General features: G+C 41.0%; 1 protein-coding gene across 1 annotated transcript in view; it reads right to left on the bottom strand.

The window, feature by feature from the left end:
- The window catches only part of LOC133418595 (exostosin-1), a 380,641-nt gene extending 362,514 nt beyond the window's left edge, over nt 1-18,127 (bottom strand). Inside the window, exons 1-2 of the mRNA XM_061707365.1 lie at nt 17,843-18,127; nt 15,676-16,427 (exon numbers count right to left, since the gene is read on the bottom strand). Of these exons, the coding sequence (XP_061563349.1) occupies nt 15,676-16,427; nt 17,843-18,127 (1,037 nt within the window). The remainder of the gene's footprint in view (nt 1-15,675; nt 16,428-17,842) is intronic.
- Nucleotides 18,128-18,381: the final 254 nt, after the last annotated feature.

The raw sequence follows: 18,381 nt of genomic DNA, 5'->3' as shown, positions 1-18,381 counted from the left end.
GCGGTAATGGTCAGAAATGCAGCGGGAGCGGGATGAAAAAAACAGTCCCGGGCAGAGCTCTACTTGAAACCCAATCTTCAGGAAACCAATGTGTTACGTAACTGATGCTTCCTGCAGTTTATATCAAATTATTAGTACATATCATAACAATAAAAATGTTTTAAGGTTACTTAAGGCACATTTCCACTAGGAGTTCAGGGTAAATCTGCCGTACAACGCCCCCCCCCCCCCCAACCCTTCAGAGGGCATGTTTCCATTACACTGTAGCGCCACACAAGAACCTTGGACTGAAAAAATAGCGCCACCTAACACCAGGTGGCGGTAATGTACAGTTTTTGCAGTTCAGAAATAGCCAGAAAAAGTGTATAAATAAATTGGTGTAATATGACAGCAAGACCTGAACTGTCCATCCATGATTTTATCAAGTACTCTAACTGCATCAAATGTACTTGTAGCAAAAATGTCTCTGGTCCAAATACTTGATATAAATGATTTGTGGTCACATGATTTGAGTTCACGTGAGAGGGCTGAACGTAATTTCCTGCTTTTAGAATACCCAACCAGCAGAGACCCCCCCCCCAGGTAGAACCTCTAGGCCCTCTCCTACACTACAGGACCGTCTTTTGCCCCGTAAAGGTTCCTGAGGGTTATGTTACAGGACTGTTCCAAAATGTACCCAGAACTCCCACTAGTGGAAAAGCGCCTTTAATATTTTTACTAAACCTCTACTTTGTACTGAACACGTAACTTGAGTAAAAGCAAATGTATCTAAGGGATTGATAGCATAAATTAAAGATTTTGGAGCAAATGTTATCTGCAAATTCAATACAAATTGCAGTTTATTGAACTGAGATTAATTTGTTCTTTGCTACTTTGAGAACCCTGACAAAAAGTTAATTTAATCAATCTGACAAATGTTTAATTACACCCACTGTGCCACTTCAGATCCTCAGTTACCACATGTTATGTCAACTTCTTTTTCCTGTTAAGGGTGACAGAGTCAGCTAAGATAAATGCCAAGGCCTTGTCGCACTAAATGCCAATCTATGTTAGGTTTCACCCAGCAAGAGGAGCGATTAACCTCTATTCATCTGCTGATTGGCCACAGTGGCGAAATCAAAGATGATCAATAGAGCATCCTTTCATCCTCCAACCAGCCTTGGCAGAGAGCTTCAGCACATCGATCAGTTCAGCTTTTGCTGTCTGACAAATCTGCAAATAAAAATGCTTTGCACAACTCTCCTTAGTCTCTTGGTAATGGGCAATGTTATGATTATTTTTCAAGAGTCTAAATGACTTCATAACTATAAATTTCTTCCACTGGACAGTTGCAGGTATTCATTACATGAACACATTTTTTAAAGCTTTGTACAGAATAAATGACATGAAAGTCTAAGTGAAAATAAAATCAAAGGAAATGAGGAGTTTCCCAGAGATGTCAGGAAACCATGGTGACCTGTGTCAGGAAAATAATCAATCAAACATAGGATTTGCTTCCCACCATCCTGGTGTTAAAGTTGTAGTGCAGGATTTTCACACACTGATGAGTGTGATATGTCATCCGCTTTCTAAACAAGGTCACACAAATAGTGGGATGTTTACCAAGCTTTTGCAGCGCTTACGACTAACCAAACAGCGACTGAAATGGAGAGAAAAACTGAAAGTAAACTGCAAAAACGAAGCACTTAACAGAGAAAACGAATGGGCCTAATTTCAAGTGAAGTCCAGTCACATACATGTCAATCAAATCTAAATCAATAATGAATTCAACAGATATTTTTCAAGATCGATTCATTTAATATTACATTATTATTTTTTTTCCAATTTTAGGCCAGTTATATGCTCCAAATGAGTAAATTACAAAAAAGGGCAGAAAAAGCTTTTACTTCTTTATAATCTTGGCATTTTGTCTCCCAACACTTAAAGGAGCTTGAGGCTCCTTTTAAGAAATGAGACTCTCTAGCGCCACCCTTCACCACGACGGCCGTTAGGGATACTGCAGCCAACAGCAAAGCCGGCACGGGAGAACGGGGAGAACGCGCATGCAGCGTCATGTGACGTCACATCTGCAGGACAGCGTGGGAAATTCCGGTCACAATTGCAGCACATTTTGCAGCACACAGCCTGTTCAAGGCAAAGGAGAGATACGCTAGAGGGCTCATTCTTTTGGGTTTGGAACACTTCATCTGACATTATTACTAGAAAACTTAAAATGTATACGAATTTTTTTCATAAATCCTGCCTCAATCCTGCCTCATGCTCCTTTAAAAAACATTCTGACTTTGATTATAACAAGGAACGAGATATCTCTTAAGTCTTTTTTTTTCAAGGAAGCACAGCAGCAGGGCGTCATGGTTGATGCATGTTTTAATTTCAAAATTCTCCACACATTGTCTGTTAGGGACTGGTCAGGGCTGCAGGCAACCCAGTCATGACCTTGCACAGACTATGGTTTTGTTTTGTCTTGTTGGAAAACAGTGAATGGATAGTCCTGGGAAAAAATGTGGTTTTAAAGTACTTAGTAAAGTAAAAGTTATTCTAATCTCAGTGTCATTTTTTAGGCATTAATGGTGCTATCACAGAAGTGGAAATTAAATTAGCTAAGGGCATTGATTTTCTCTCCATTTCAGTCGCTGTTTGGCTAAGGGCATTAATAGAGGCCCATACTGCAGGCTCTGACTTTTGCTGATAACTCATCTTTGGACCAATGGCAATGCCAGGAGTCATTCCTGCGAGGAACACAGTGATCGATTGGGAGTATAAGCCATGAAGATGGAAGTTAAGTAGATACCAGCAAAGCTGGCAAACATTATAAGAATTTAATAGTGACTTTAACGTTATACATGCAGACACTGGTAGCCAGTGGAGACCAGTGAGTAGCTCCACTTTGGGTTCCTTAAAAACCTGATGCATCACCACATTTTGAATCATCTAAAGGTTTTATGGACTAGATTGTGATAAACAAGAAGAGTGTGTTGCAAGACAGTGTTGCAGTAATGGAAGTGTGAGATAACCGTGGTCAAAAGATGGGTCCCCCACTGGGTTAGGTAGAACCCGTTTGTTCATAAAGCAGCATGAGTGAGAGACCATAGCTACATGTATATGGGCAACGGAGGATGGCTGGTCATCAATCAGCCAAGTTCCTCACCACCAAAGTGGGAATGAGAGATGAGAGGCCAGCATTAATCAGGCATATTGATTGGCCTGACCACAATACCCATTCCCACTGTGTGATGGTCCATCCTGGATTCCACTGAGACCAGAGAAGTTAAAATTAGACTAAAAAAAAAAGCTTTCTTTGTTACCTCAAGTATAAAGTGGCATTTGCAAATGTAGCATCATATTGTGTTTGTGTCAAGTTACTTAACGTAATCCCTTAATCATGTGGTCATTTCAGCTTTTGATGAATGACAGATTCTGATTTAGTGAGGGATCAGCATTCACAGGGTTCCAGCTTAGGCTCACAGCGTTGACCTTTACGCATTGAAATCGTCAGCATACCCTGGATCATTTAATCATATCAAGTTATATTGAAGGATGTATAAGCAAATCCCTTTTGAGACTCATCCATTAATGAAAAATTCAATATTTCAGTTATTTACCCCTGTTTTTTTTTTTTTTTTAACCAAGCGGAGATCCTCTACATGTTTGTTCATCAAAGATTTGACACGGCTCTTAAACCAAATGATCATCACAATCATCTGCTGACATCACCTGTTAGAAATGACATCATTATTTTTGCTTTCAGTTTCTGACTATTTTTCCATCTTCTTACAATTTTTTTTTTCATTTAGATTTTCAGTATCATATCACATTTCCTTCTTCGGCATTGAACAAACCCCACGCAAAAAAATGTCCTGACCAACCAGCAGGATCAAACGGAGATCCAGGTTTATTTGTAAGTGTACTGTGTCATCCCAAGTGTTTGCTGCCAGGTGTCCCTCTTTCTTCCTGTCCTTGTGTGCATTTTCAAAAACAAGCTGCTTTCGTCTGCTTTTTGTTGCTCAAATGGGGTCACACATCAAAGTTCTTAGAAGTCCTGAATTTGTCTCTCCGCCTCTCTGAAAGCGACAAACTCTGTCATTATTCCTCCGGGTGCTCTTCATCATGACTTGCATCAAAGATGCACTGAGACAGCAGAGCGGTAAAACCTTTTCAGTGTTTGGTTTAGCTCAGCGGGAGAAACGGGAAGACAGGGGGAGTGAGGAAGAGGACAGACACGGAAATAAAGGACAGATAGGAAAGAAAGGACAAGCAGGAGAACGGGAGAGATTAAAGTGAGGAGAGGAGAAAGGATGGTGAGCAACAAGGAAAGAGGGAACATAAAAAGTTCAATATTTTCCATTTTGAAGTCTAATTGTCTTGAACATAGGTTTTGTAGATCACACAGCCTGATAGACAGATCAGGTGCCTCTCATAGCAGCTTCTTTGACCCCCGGCCACACTCCTGACATCTCACTCTGCTTATTGTCACTGATTGTTGTTACTCTACATAATGTTATTGATCACTTTTTCGAACCAATCAAATGTAAAATACAACAGGACTGCCAGGACTGTTCAGGACGCCTCCTTCATGTGTACGAATAGGTGTTGTTTGTGGATGGGCTGTGTGGCTGCAAGGTGAGTTATAGAGCCGTATATGTTGGAGCAAAACTCTAGAAAGGGAGCGTTGTTAACTTTTAGAATCGTCTTGACAACAATTGATCCAGGACACTTCTGAATGTGAAGAACAACGTGTTCCCGGTGATGATTCAAGAATTTAGATCTCAGTTTTGCAGCATGTAGTACACACGAGGCTGCACACTTAGGGCCCGATTTACTAAAGGTTTGCGTGTGTAAAAACGCGTGCAAACTTGACATCACCCGCAAACCAATGTGCAAGCTGATCTACTAACAGCGTGCAAAGAGGACTGCGCCTCTCAAATGCGCAAAATAGCACACGCTATTCATTTAGTACTTTTGCCCTGATGAATAATCAATATGGGGCGTACCCGCCAGAAAGCGCTAAATACTGGGAGGGGAAAATGCAAATATCTCCTTTTACCACGCGCAATGAGATTTACCAAGCCTGAAAGTAATTGCGGGGATTGTGATTGCGTCTGTATTTAATACGTTCGAAAGGAAGGTGCTAATCTGCCCAGCATTACGCACCGATGGCTGCTCGTGCGCAACGGAAGATAAGCCATCTTCAAGGGCTGTAGACTGTTTTTTTTTGTTCTTGCAGCAACTCTCTGTCAATGTCCTCATAAACTGGCCGCTTTTGAGGCTCTGCAGGGATGCTTGTTGGTGCCTGATTTGAGGAATGGGGTGGGGATGGCGAGGATTCTCCACTTGCAAAAAGAGAAATATTTTATTTGAATGTTAAATCGAGTATTATTCAGCAAAAGGTTGCCACAGGAGGCACATTCATTTTTTTATTTGTGATAATAAATAAATCATGTGTTTTCATGGAGAAAAAAGTGTTTCTTATTGTGCGCCTATACTTGTTCTGCAGTTGGCTCTAGCGTGTCATACCCCGGTATCCCAGTTATCTGCTCCTCGCAGAAGCTGAGCTGCACCTGCTGCTCAATGCTGGTTAGAGGCATCTCTTCCGCAGCCCCTCCACCTGTCTTGTTTGCCGAAGTTTTATTAAAGGCCACTTTTTCTTTAGTTCTTCGCCTTATATCTTGCCACCTTCTTTTAACCTCATCTGCCGTTCTTTTTGTCTTACCAACTGCATTTATTCTATCGCAGATTTTCTCCCATATTGCGTTTCTTTTGGTAATGTTTAAATTTCTTTGCTGTAGTTCATGAATGTGTTTATTTGCCTCTTCCACTAATATCTCCAACTCCAACTCGTCAAATTTCATTTTGCGCTTGCGACTATCCTGCTTCTCCTGCTTCCATCCAGACTCTCCATGGCGCAAACCGTAAGACACGCAACACCTCATTTAAATACTGCTGTTTGCACCTGTTACCAATTGCGCACGCAATCTTAGTTGATCACCCGCAAAACACACAACAACAGCACGTGCAAACTTTTTCAGTGCACACGCAATTTAGTACTCTTTATTTAGGATCTTAGTAAATCGGGCCCTTAATGTGCAACAACTTCCAACATCTTCATAGTGTTGACTTCTGTTACCACAACTCCACTAATTCTTTAGTTCATTTTACATTTTGCTTTTCTGGAGGCATTGTGATGGGTTGCATTATTAGCTCATTTTAAGTTACATTTTAACTGGCTAGTCAGTGGACGAGGTCGTGGCATATCAGGCTCAGTCAGAAAATCAAATTAGGCCGTCTTTGTCCGCAAAACCAGTCACATTGTAAGACCTGACACAGCCGATTCGGACCTGCGATGGCGGTTATTTCTACGGGTCTTTCACGACAGCCACCTTTCATCTGAGACGGCTGAAAATCGCCCAGCGTGTACGAGCCTTCAGTGAGAGCATTTGGATGATTTCATCTGTGATTTACAAACTGCCTTGACTTACGTTAAGATGTATTTACAATCAAATGTGCACATGGCATGATGCCAAGCAAGGTGGAGCGTGTTTCCTGCAACAGCCTAACCTCCTGCCAGCTAAAGCAGAGGTTGATAAATACATATTTATTAGCTGTGGCTGAGTGCTTTTGCTACAGGCAGGAATCCAGTCAGCAAACTCACGACATTGACCTTTTACAGGGGAACAAATGGTCTGAAACTTTCAGCTTTGAGTGCTCTGAAACACATCTATTCATTATTTTTGACAGTTGTGTACCACTTAAAATACAACTATATGACATTAAAGATGACTATGATATTACAAATCATTTCTGAATGTCTTGAAGTCAGGAACAGGATAATATGGGGTTTTTAAAGGAATATCTTTCAACACGGCCAGCAAATTAAGTTCTTTTCTAATCCGTCAAAACATGGAGAGTGGAGCCCACCTGCGTGGCCACAGCTGACATTTAAATTAATACAATCGGACACTTCCATCATACATACTGGATTCTGCAGCTGGCAAACTTTCACAGATCTGACAGCAGCTGTGTGTGTTTTTAAGCATGCTGGGACCCATCAAATTAAACACACTGAACAGACAGAGCATGTTATAACTAATTCATTTAGTGTCTTTACTCCCTTTTTATGAAACAATTACAATGGGAACGCATTTGTCAAATGACAGAGTGATCACCGGGTGTTAAATAACAATGCAGCATTCGCTTTCAAAGGTGTTTGTGTGCATCACACAGTAAAGATATATATAAATGTTTCATTTCCTTCCTTCACCAGTGCTTAATGAAAGAAGCCATCACCTCCACCGTGAACCACATTGTGCTCTATTACAGTGACTTAACTTGGATGAAGAATGGAACACATTTTATGGCAAACTAATGCCAAGAAATGCATCAAATTCCAAGGAGTTCCCATACTTTTTCTAACCTCTTCAACAAGGTTTCGGGAGTTTCTGCAGGAGATTTAAAGTATCTCTTGCTCTGTTTAACCTAATCTGATCGCATGAGCCAGCTTGTCTTGTTGTAGCTGACAGAACAAGCAGCTCACTAACATCTCAGTAAGCTGCACAGCAGCGCTGTTTGGGCGTAGGTGTATAGTTCCACAGGAAATTGCGCACACCTCCAACAGAGGGTCAAGGCCGTTCAAGTTTTTACTGGAGCAACTGTGAAGGTGTAAAAACACCAACAACAAACATATTACAAGCCTGAAATACTCAGCTCACATGGACAAGATCAAGACCGAACTAACGCAGGTAAAAGCTTGCATTTGCAACGGCACAGACTTAACTGTTAAACTACTAAATCACTGTTTCCAAAACTAGTTCTCCTCAAGCAATGACACTAAGCAGTCAGTTCTGGTAATTGCTTTATGGGCCGTCTTGATTTGTGCATTATGAAAAGTCAAACTGAGCCTGAGAGCTTTAAACATCTTTGAGTTCATTGTTTTATGTCTTTATAACTTGCACAATCTCTTTTTGTACTTTTGAGCATCAAATCAAGAAAAATGCATTTATATCCTATAACAATTCAAAGCACTTTACATAAACTTGAAATGAGTTAAACGATGTATCAACCACAATACATACAGGTAAACAGAATAGCAAAGAAAAGAAATTAAACAAATTTTCTTTAAGAGTTAAATATATATAGTGTATAAGATTTCAGATAGTGTCCTAGTTTTATGTTTTTCTTTTTACTCCTTACTCATATGAAATGTCTTTATTTTATTTCTGCTTACAATCTGTGGCATTTAAAGACCATCTGTTTCTATACAGCAACAAAAAGGAAACCGTTGTAAGCATGGCAAAATAAAATGATTAGACTTAAAATTACTTTAAGATCCTGTAAAGATAAGAATTGAAATGGAAAAGAAATGGAATCTGTGGCAGAGGCAAAACTTTGCAGAGGGAGATTTATGCATACGCTCCTGAGATGCCAGGACACGGCTCATGCCATTGGGCCATGGGTACTGTTTCTTTCCTTCAACATTTTAAGCATGAATGTTATCTTAAAAAATGTAAAAGTCATCGGAGTTAAAGATTTTTTCATTTCTACCACTTTGTAAGTTAAGCCCGCAGCCTGTGATATCAAACTGTCTTTGGGTAAAAAGTTCAGTACAACAAGGGTCTAATTGGTTAGGCGGCTGTTATCTTTGTACAGTAAAACAGCTTGAGTTCAATCCGGCGCCGCTCAGAGGGAGGCGAGATCTCTATCTATCCCCTTCATTCACAGCTTAATTCAATTGGAGGGCAATTATCGACCGCCCCGAGGCTCCAAGATCCCCGTCGGTTTCTGTTCTCATCAGGGAACCTCGCTGGGTAAGATCTCCCTCTAAACACATCACACACACACACACACAGACACCATCTGTACTTGGTGATGTCTGTATCGATGTGCTGTGTGTAAAACACCAGAGCAGGCGCCAGCAAACAAGCAGGAAGGATTCCTCAGCAGCGAGCTGCTTGTTTTGCAGGAGGAGGAGTTCAGAAGAACTTGTATCCTTGAGCGGACAGAACGATCGAAACCCATCTACATCAGATGGCAGACTGATTTTCTGTATTAGTGTTCGTGACATCATGAGGGCCTTCAGACAAAATATAAAACAACAGCTGACCATACTGCTGTTTTTCTGTTTGTTGGTTTTTTCATGAATGCATATTAAATGTTTAGCAAGTTGTTACAGCATGTGGATTTTATTACTGTGAAGTTTTAGGCGTGCGATAATCCAGCATGTAAACCGTTTTTACACCCACTGGGCCTCATTCATGAACCAAGAGCAGAACACATTTGTGCAAAAACTGTTTCGGCGTTCATAAAAACTTTAGTCCATAACTTTCCACATGTACTGTATGAACAAAATCTCCTGTTTCCAACCATGTGAAGGGCTTCTGTAAAAAGCTTACAATTGTGCAAATATTGCTCATCATTATCAGATGTTAAAACATTAACGTTATTTGGACTTTTATTTTCACAGTATGCAGATACCTTAAAACACATGCAGTAAATTAGAAACATAGTATTGATGTATATATACTGAATTGATGGGCATTTAGCATATTTAAGATTGTGATCAGATTGTGTTTACTCAAATGCCAATGGGTTGATTAAATCAACTGCTGACAGACACCCACAAAGCCACTTGCACCGATACAAAGTGCACCAATATTGTCACTAAAGGTGATTCAAGCGGCAGCCCCATGCTCAATAAACCCAGGAAGGTGTGGAGAATGATATTGGCTTGCTGTTTGTCCTGCACAATATGGCCATGAAATGAGGCCTTCCAGTGATCCATTCTTTTATTTATTTTTTTGTACATGTACCATGTCTACCTGCAGGCTGAGGATTCATCTTTACACCCTCTTATACGGTGCTGCCTGGACAAGGATTTATGCTAATTATCGAGCAGCAGTAGCGCATTTCCAATTTGCACTCAACCAACATTCATAAAGGTGCACATGTTCTTATGATCCAATCTGAGTTCATGTGGGGTTCTTGAATCCAGAGTAGGTTTTTAGTAAGGGGATTGTTTAAATGTAAGCTAGAGACAGATTTGTGAAGATTTCATGAAATTTGCTCGTCTCCCAAACCCATCACCTGTGTGTCAGTCCGACTATGAGAGGTTTGGTTTAATTCTGTACATTGTACATTTACATGTATTTTAAAGCTAAGATTTTAGTTGGACTAATATTTATTTTTTCTCTAACATGTAAACACACTAGGTGCGTTTCCATTAGTGGGGGTTCCAGGTAGTTTTTCCGGATTGTTGATGTGCAGCTCCATTACCAGGAACAGCCTTTGGAAACCGTAACGGGGCAAAGAACATTCCTGTAGTAGGACAGAAACTCCGATTGGCCTACAGGAACTCCCTGGCAGGAGATCTCTGCTGATGAGGATTTCTAAATTACATTCAGCCCTCTCACGTGAACATTAATCACGCAAACACAACTCATTTCAACCATTTGGACCAAAAACATTTGCTGAAAGTACATTTTATAAAAATTACAAGAAAAAACAGTAGAAGGATCAACGGGTCGTTTCAGGATGTTGCCGTGTTATGCTAATGAAGCGATCACGCCCCCCGCGTGATCGCTTCATTAGCATAACACAGCAACACGGCAACACGGTTTTCTTTTCATCTCAATCACTACTTATATTAAAGAAACAAACAGAACACAGGTACAATCCCTTTCTTTATGTGTTTCTTCTCTTTTTTCTTTTGCTGCCTTCTTTTTTTAATTTTTTAATTTCCTTTTATGCTGCTGGATGTTTCCAAACAGCTAATGCTCATTACTGCCATTGTGTGGTCAGCTGCATTAAAAACTAGGTACTGGGTGAGGTGTTGTGTTGCCAAGAGGTGACAACATGCAGTTAAAGAACTTAAATCATGATTACTGCAACATAACATTTCCCTTCAAGGATTTATAAAGCATTTTTGAATTAAATTGAACACCATAAGACAAAATTTTCATGACATGAAAGTTTAGCTTCACTCATAGTACCACTACATGACAGTGCTTGGAAAAGGTTAGAAAAAAGTATCATGATACAAAATCCAAAACGCTTCATTATGAAAAATGTTTACCCCTTGCTTGTATGACCCAAATGTGAGACATAAACAATGTTAACGAACACGTCATCTACATCTCTGAACATGCAACAAGACCCACTAATTAACCTGACTTGCAACCTCACAGACATAACTACTTTTCTTTCCTCACTAGAATAATCTTATAATGATTGGTGGTTTTTTGCGTGAACAGTGGAAGGTTTTTTGCAGGCAGCTTTGTCTCAGCTGATCGCGTGCCCAACTCAGACATCTATCTTATGACAAAAATGTATACAGTTAATTTCTGGATTTCAAGCACATGACCCGCTGGATGCAAATGCTGCTGGCATACAGAGGACTTTTCCTGTAGCCTGCAGACAAATGCACAGCAATCTCTCCAACAGATGACATCTGTGTGGCTAATCTAAAAGTATTTCATCTGGCTTGACTACATATGAGGTGCTATATCAACTGTCAGACCGTGTCATAATACGTCAATAATGCAAATTAGCTGAAAATCTGAGCAGCCCCTGGCGTAAGCCTGGCCAAGAGAGGGGATGCAACAGTGAAAGGGATTCTGTGGCCCTATGAGAATGTAATGTAATGTAATTGTAACCACAGTTTATCAATTTTTAGCCAAACCCACCCCATATCTGGCAGGTTTTTTTAACAAGGTAACCCAAACCCACGCCTAACTCTAAGGGTCAACCCATCCATCAATAGAAGACCATCATTATGTCGGAAGTTGATGAATTAGTTGTGTGCTACAAACTGGGTAATTTTTACATTTCTGTGCAACTAAAACTACATAGAATTAGTTGGTTAAGGTTTTTAAATGTACCTGCGGTTGTACGAAGCAAGCTGTAATGGAAAAGAAAGTAAGGCACCAGATACTTCACAAACACCAACTGTCACACGAGAGCAGCGACATCTAACATAAACAAACATTTTCAAAAATAAAAGTGCACCCAAACAACCAAATGTTCAGCAGCGTGTAAATCCTGAGCAACGTTAAGTCTGGATGTTTCTGTCTTTATGAAAGAGTTTTTGTACATCATGGAAAGTGCCTTCAGGTTAAAGAAGGTTTCCTCAGCTGTGGGCTTGAAGGCTTTGGATTTCATTTATTATGTTCACATTCCCTTAAACATAACAAGAGTTAGAAAAGACTTCTGCATAAAATAACTATTTATTCATCTTTACTTTTAGCTCCTCCAGCAAGCCTCTGCTCCCCTCTCCATGGAGGCATTTCAAAATATGTAATACAATATCTGCAAAGTGAGGTGAAAAGTAAAGAAATTCCATCATATTCCAGTGTTCAAAATTATTGTTTTGTGCAGAAAGAAGATTTAGCCTTAAAAAAAACTAAGAAAAGACAGAAATGTAATGTGGATTACCTGAAACCAGGAAACACTGAGTAGTTTTTCACTTGAAACAAAAATATGTGATTTTATGAAGCTGGATTACAAACCTATCCATCTTTTCATGTAGTTTGCATCAATCTATGCTTGACTGGGTGAAACAACCCTGTAAACTACACGCACGCACGCACGCACGCACACACGCACGCACACGCACACACGCACACACACACACACACACAGCATGCCATATTTCATAAAACATGCCAGAATCGAATCAGCAATAACGTCAAGCTCAAAGTCAAAATTTCATCAAATAAAGTAGAAAATAAAATAAAATCAGTTATTTCTTGACATTCTTTTTTTTTCTTTTTTTGTATTTTCTAGAAAAAAGCTCTACTTGATGTTTTTGTTTCCTGATTTATTTTAAAAGAAACCATCAGAAATCTTTTTCTTTTTTCTTTTCAGCAAGATGACACATTTCAAAGATGCTTGAAATATATGATTGAGCAAAGTGAATTCCAGGATTAGACGAGGAAAACAGCAGACGTGAGCTACTGAGAGCTGAACAGTTGGTATTTGATATGATGCCAGTAGCAGACCGACTGAGGCGGAGGAAGAATTAATGCACTGTTTAATTAGTCAAGCCGCCTCTTAAGCACTTTTCTGCTCATTAACATACTCCATCATTCACCACCTTTTGTGTTTTATTCAGCGGGTCTGCACTGAATTGCTCTCATTAAAGACTTAAAACATGTATCTTGTTGTTTAGTTCCTGAAAGTTTTATCATTCCTCTTTAAAGCTGCACATAAAACCAACAGTTTTACCAGCCACGTTCATTAATCACCACATGTTCATGCACTCCAACATGATGTTAATATACTGACAGTTGCAGTTAAATACATTTTATGAAGAAAACCATCAACACTCTTACTCAAAAAACAGCTTTCAGTGAATATTGTAATTTAAAGGTGATCACGTAACTAATTTTTATGTTAGTAGTTGCATTTTATTATCTTAAACTGTTGGGTTCGGGAGAATCTGGTCTCCCCTGTTGTCAGCATGTGAGCTGCAGCTGATAAGGCGTTGCTACCGACCTGTGAAGCAAAGGGAAATATAACTCTGTGTATGTGATTTCTGTCATTGCTCTTCAGCAACACACTGCAGTCCATTACTGGTGGGTAACAGAGTTTTCTCTCACTGTGCTGGCTTTCTGCTGCAGCACATTAGATCTGAAATGAAACAGCGCCTGCAGGCTTTAACTGCTAACTGTACAAACACAGACAAGGCCAAATGAGACATGGTGATCTTTATCCTCAGCGTATCATTTCACAATGAGATGCATCATGTGACTCTTTATGTGAGGAGGGACACACATAATCATCACCACACTCTGCTCTGACTCATCATCTCTCTCCATGAACATATTTGAGCTACTTTCAACTCATTTTTCACAGACAACATTTAACAAAATTGCTGAATCTTCACCACCTCACACAAACCCTTGATTAGAAAAAGTTTGCTGATGAACACATTTCCATGCTAATGCAAAGGGGGTGTATTTTAGAGTTAATTTGGTCCAAATAGCTGATATTTTGCTGGGTTTCATGAACACAGCCGCAGCCAGGTGAAATACAATACATCGATACAGTCCAGGACCTCGAAGTTCACCAGATCAAAAGTCCACATGGAACAGAAGCAACCCATGGAGGCTCCACCCTGGAACCCACATCTAACAATGAAACAGTTGTCTTCTCAATTTAAAATGAACAATTTCTGTCATTTACCAACATTCACCAAGTGCCAAAACAAACATGTTAATAATGTTCAAATAATAACACAATAATCGAATAATAAAATGGATTCATAATAACAATAAGTTATTCCGCCTTTCTTTTCTTTTGTTTTTGGAGGGTGAGTTTAAAAAATATAAAGCTTGAGAAATGTTTATTATTCATATGCTGTATGTAGTGATACACCTTTGGCAGAATTTTGGCTCCTTGAGTTGCCTTTTTTCTTTCTTTTTTGTTCTGAATTGTTTTTCACCACATCCAAATGAAAATACCTGTTTTCGTCTTACAGGAACATGATTTCTAGGGCACTGAGCTGCCTGAACTATATTTTCCAAGATGTTGCAACCACCAGGCCTTCACCGCAATCTCAGCTTTATGCATAAAGCATGTACTTCGATAAATGAAACTCACCAGTCAGAACAAGTTTCTTCAAGCCAACAGTCAAATTACTTTTTTTCTTAGATGTATTTTGAGAAACAACCGCTTACTTGAGAACTGCTGCAGAGGACTCAAAAGACTGAAAGGAAATTGCCAAAATGGCCTGATATTTGTAGAATGTTCTGTACCCACAAGCACATTGTAACAGTTCAGCTAATTTCTTGCTGCACTTTGCAGACTTCCACATCCAGCGTGTTTTTTTTTTTCATTCAGCATCAGCAGTTTTCTGCACCTAAAATTTGCTACAGATGACTCAAACCTACACATCCAAGAAAAAACGAGGTAAAGTTGGGAGAGATGCCGCTGCTTCACTGTTCATGCAACTGTTTTGCTTCTTTCAACTGTCGGCTTTAGCTAAAATTTTCAAAAGGTGAACTTCTCTTCTTGGCACAGATCGCTTTTCAGTTGCTGAGCTGACTAAACTTTCAGTCTTTCCTGCCGCCATATCTCCCTCATGCACACAAAACAGTAAGGATACCTGCACATTTGTGTTTAACTTTGTCTCAAGAGGCACAGCAACAGTGAGGCTTAACTCCCATGACAGTTGTGATATCTCCACATGAAAGCATCCAAGGCCTTTTCCTCAAAGAAGAGGCGCGTCATGCAAAGCAGTCACAGTCGCAAACTCCACTCAGAAGAAGGGTTTGCAGCCAGTAAACCAAATTTGTAGCGATCAGCAGCATTAACAAGCACACACCTGCACACAAATATCACGAGCTGTTGTCAAGACGCACAAACAAGTCACATTTGAAACAGCAAGTTTCAGCAAGAGCTGATAATGAGAAAAGTGTCACAACACTAATATCTGCAAAAATGCAGTTCAGCTGTTCTCTTTACAGACACACAAATAGACTGAACTGATAGATAAAATCCCCAAAGGCAAAAGGACAGCAATGAAAAGGTGGGAGAATCTTAAACCAGGACACTGAGTCAGCATGGAAAGCCTTTGGACTAATCAATCACCTTAATTCACAGATTCAAGCGCACAGATGCTTGTTACAAACAGCCCCCAGAAGCAGGAGAAGAGGGTAAATGAGATCAAGAAGCGCATCTTACTTTGAGTAGTCTTCATTATCTCTTTCGCAGCGGGAATCCTTGTGTTTCTCCCAGTCTTTGCCATGTTTACACGTGGTCAGCAGAATAATATCTTCCCCATTGTGGATGTGGTAGAGAGCATTCCTCGTCTCTGAACCAATGCCGGTTAGATACCGCTTCCCTTTAAAAACCAGCTGGTACTTCCTGGAAGGTGGGGCATCAGTCAGCGTCACATGATCTGTGCCCCTGCCTTTAAGGGGGTGATCCTTGGAGAACAGAGGGATGGAAATGTCAAAGTTGGGTCGGAAGTTGATTACATCTGCGCTGGCTTTGGCCAACATGGCCTGGCCCACCTCAAACCCCAGATCCTCTGTGTAGTCCGGCCAGGTGCCAGAGTACAGATTGAATATCAGGTGGTTCCTGCCATCATTCCATGTTGGCAGGCTGTGGATTCGGGCTCTGGCGTTCTGGACGTACTGAACGGACAGTTGGTCCCTGTCCAATGTGTCCACAGCCAGTATGAATAGACAGGCCCGTGAAGGGTCCGTGGTGTGAAAGCGAGACCCTTCGATGGAGGACAGAATCTTCCGGTAGGTCTCCGAGACCTCGTCCCCTCTCTGGGGAGGGTAGATGTAAACTCCGAAGCCTGACTGGCAGCGAGCAAAGTTGAAGCAGGTTTCCATACGGCAACGTTTGTACCTGTAGATGTTGTCACGGATCGCCCGTCGTTCACGAGGTGAAGTGTGCTGGTGATGGAGCTGAGGGCTATCCTCCTGCACGGACAGACGGACACAGATGAGATGATAAATGACACGCATAAACGTCACACCAAAGGTCACTCCTGTTCGTCTCATTCATTAGGACTCTCATTCAACTGCTTCAACGCATCATCGGGGCAGGCAGACAGGCAGAATTCTTGATTTGTGTTTTAACTTTTCTCAATACCAAGTCGTGTGTTTTGTGCAGCATTCTTAGTGGGTCTGCAAAGCATACTGGGATATGTTGATGTTTCAAGTCTACACAAGGCTGACGCTATATGTGTTCACCCATTTTTAGTGCTGTCTGAGTATGTAGTTACAGTTGGTATAACCCTAGATAGTCCCCTCAATGTATCTCACAAAGTAGTGTATTAGCCAGCAGCGTTTTATATGTGCAAAAGCAATGGACAGCCACAAAATGATGTTAATATTGTTCGGTAGCTCATTCTCCTCATGGGCTCACTTCATCACCCCCTACATTGTACTCCCCTTTAGGTCCATAGGAACTAGGACTTGGTGCACTATAAAGTCTCCTTTAGATGGATCATTGATAAGAAAAGGGTGGAGTTAGAACACATCTGGGGAGTTTTATCATACTTCGGAGTGAAACAGTACGTCTGCTGTGGCTGATAACATTTCACAAATCCCCACGAACACACAGGGTTTTTGTGTAAAACAGCATTGCTATAAAACATGTCTGCATTCCATCTGTCTGCGCCCGAGTTGAGGACACATCACGCAAAGAAAAAGCACATGCCTCTCTTTCTCTGACGTTCCAGAACACACTGCGCAAGAGATAAAACAATGCGCGTTACAGCGGAACATGACACCATACGTGGCAGCAATTTACCTTTTGATCTTAAATCTTTTTTTTTTAAACCCACAGTGCCAACTGTAATGGACTACAACCCTGTCTCTGTGATCCCAGCACACTTTGTGTCAGTGGTTGACATTTCCCCCAGTTTGTTTCTGTTTTGCCCCACCTGTGTCCCATCTGCCCTGATTGTCTGCACCTGTGTCTCGTTATCCCCTGTGTATATCAGGTCTTGTCATACCCTTGCTCCTGGTGGTTCCGTACTGTGCTTTCCTCCATGTGTCCTGCCAAGTTTTTCCTCCAGTTTTTGATCCCTGTTTCCGTGTGTTTTTGATCCTGCTAAGCAGCGCTTTGTTTTTTGGTTTGTAAAATAAACCCTTTTTGTTTGCGAAGTCCTGCCTCGCTCTCCTGCATCTGGGTCCTCATCACACCAGTCGTGACACTTTGAGTATTTAAAGCATATTTTGTTTGTTTTAGTTTCAATTTTCCTTTGATTGTGATGTTGATGCTTCTTCCATATACTGTAGCTCATAATAAATAAGACTGTTTTCGTAATTTTCTAGTTTGATGTTTGTCATTGATTTATTTTCTCTCTATAAAAATCAGTCCGTTCTACCTCCTGCTCTCCTCCCTCCAGATACGGCTGCAGCAGCTCGGTTGACTCTGGCCAGCGTCTGGCCGGTCTGGACGGACGCCTCTGGGGCAGAGGCTGGGGGTGGTATGCCACCTGATCCTGGTAGTAGAACTGATATTCCTGCTGGCGGTAGGGGTGATACTGGGGAAGCTGCGGATATTGGTACGTCTGCTGCTGGAAGTCCCCTATTTGCAGACCCCAAAGGTAGACGAGGAAGATGAGACCGGCCCCCACAGACATGAGCAGGTACCGCTTCTTGGCCTGCATGTGTGCTGTGGGGGAGAGGAAAAGAAGGAGGTGGTGGGTTTGAGGGAAAGGGGGGAAGAGAGAATGAGGAAGAAGGAGGATGTAGGTATCAAAACAAGAAGTGGAGCAAGAAGGAGTTTTAAGATGCAGACAAAGATGGAAAAGGAAAAAGGGGTTGAGATTATGATAAAAGATGAAAGATGTAAGGTGAGGAGGGACAAGGGATGGATGAGGAACAAGAAAATGATGAGGAGAGGGACTGAAGGGAGGCAGAC

Source organism: Cololabis saira, chromosome 18 (genome assembly GCF_033807715.1).
Source record: "Cololabis saira isolate AMF1-May2022 chromosome 18, fColSai1.1, whole genome shotgun sequence".
NCBI lineage: Eukaryota > Metazoa > Chordata > Actinopteri > Beloniformes > Belonidae > Cololabis > Cololabis saira.
This window is presented reverse-complemented; position numbering and strand designations above follow the sequence as displayed.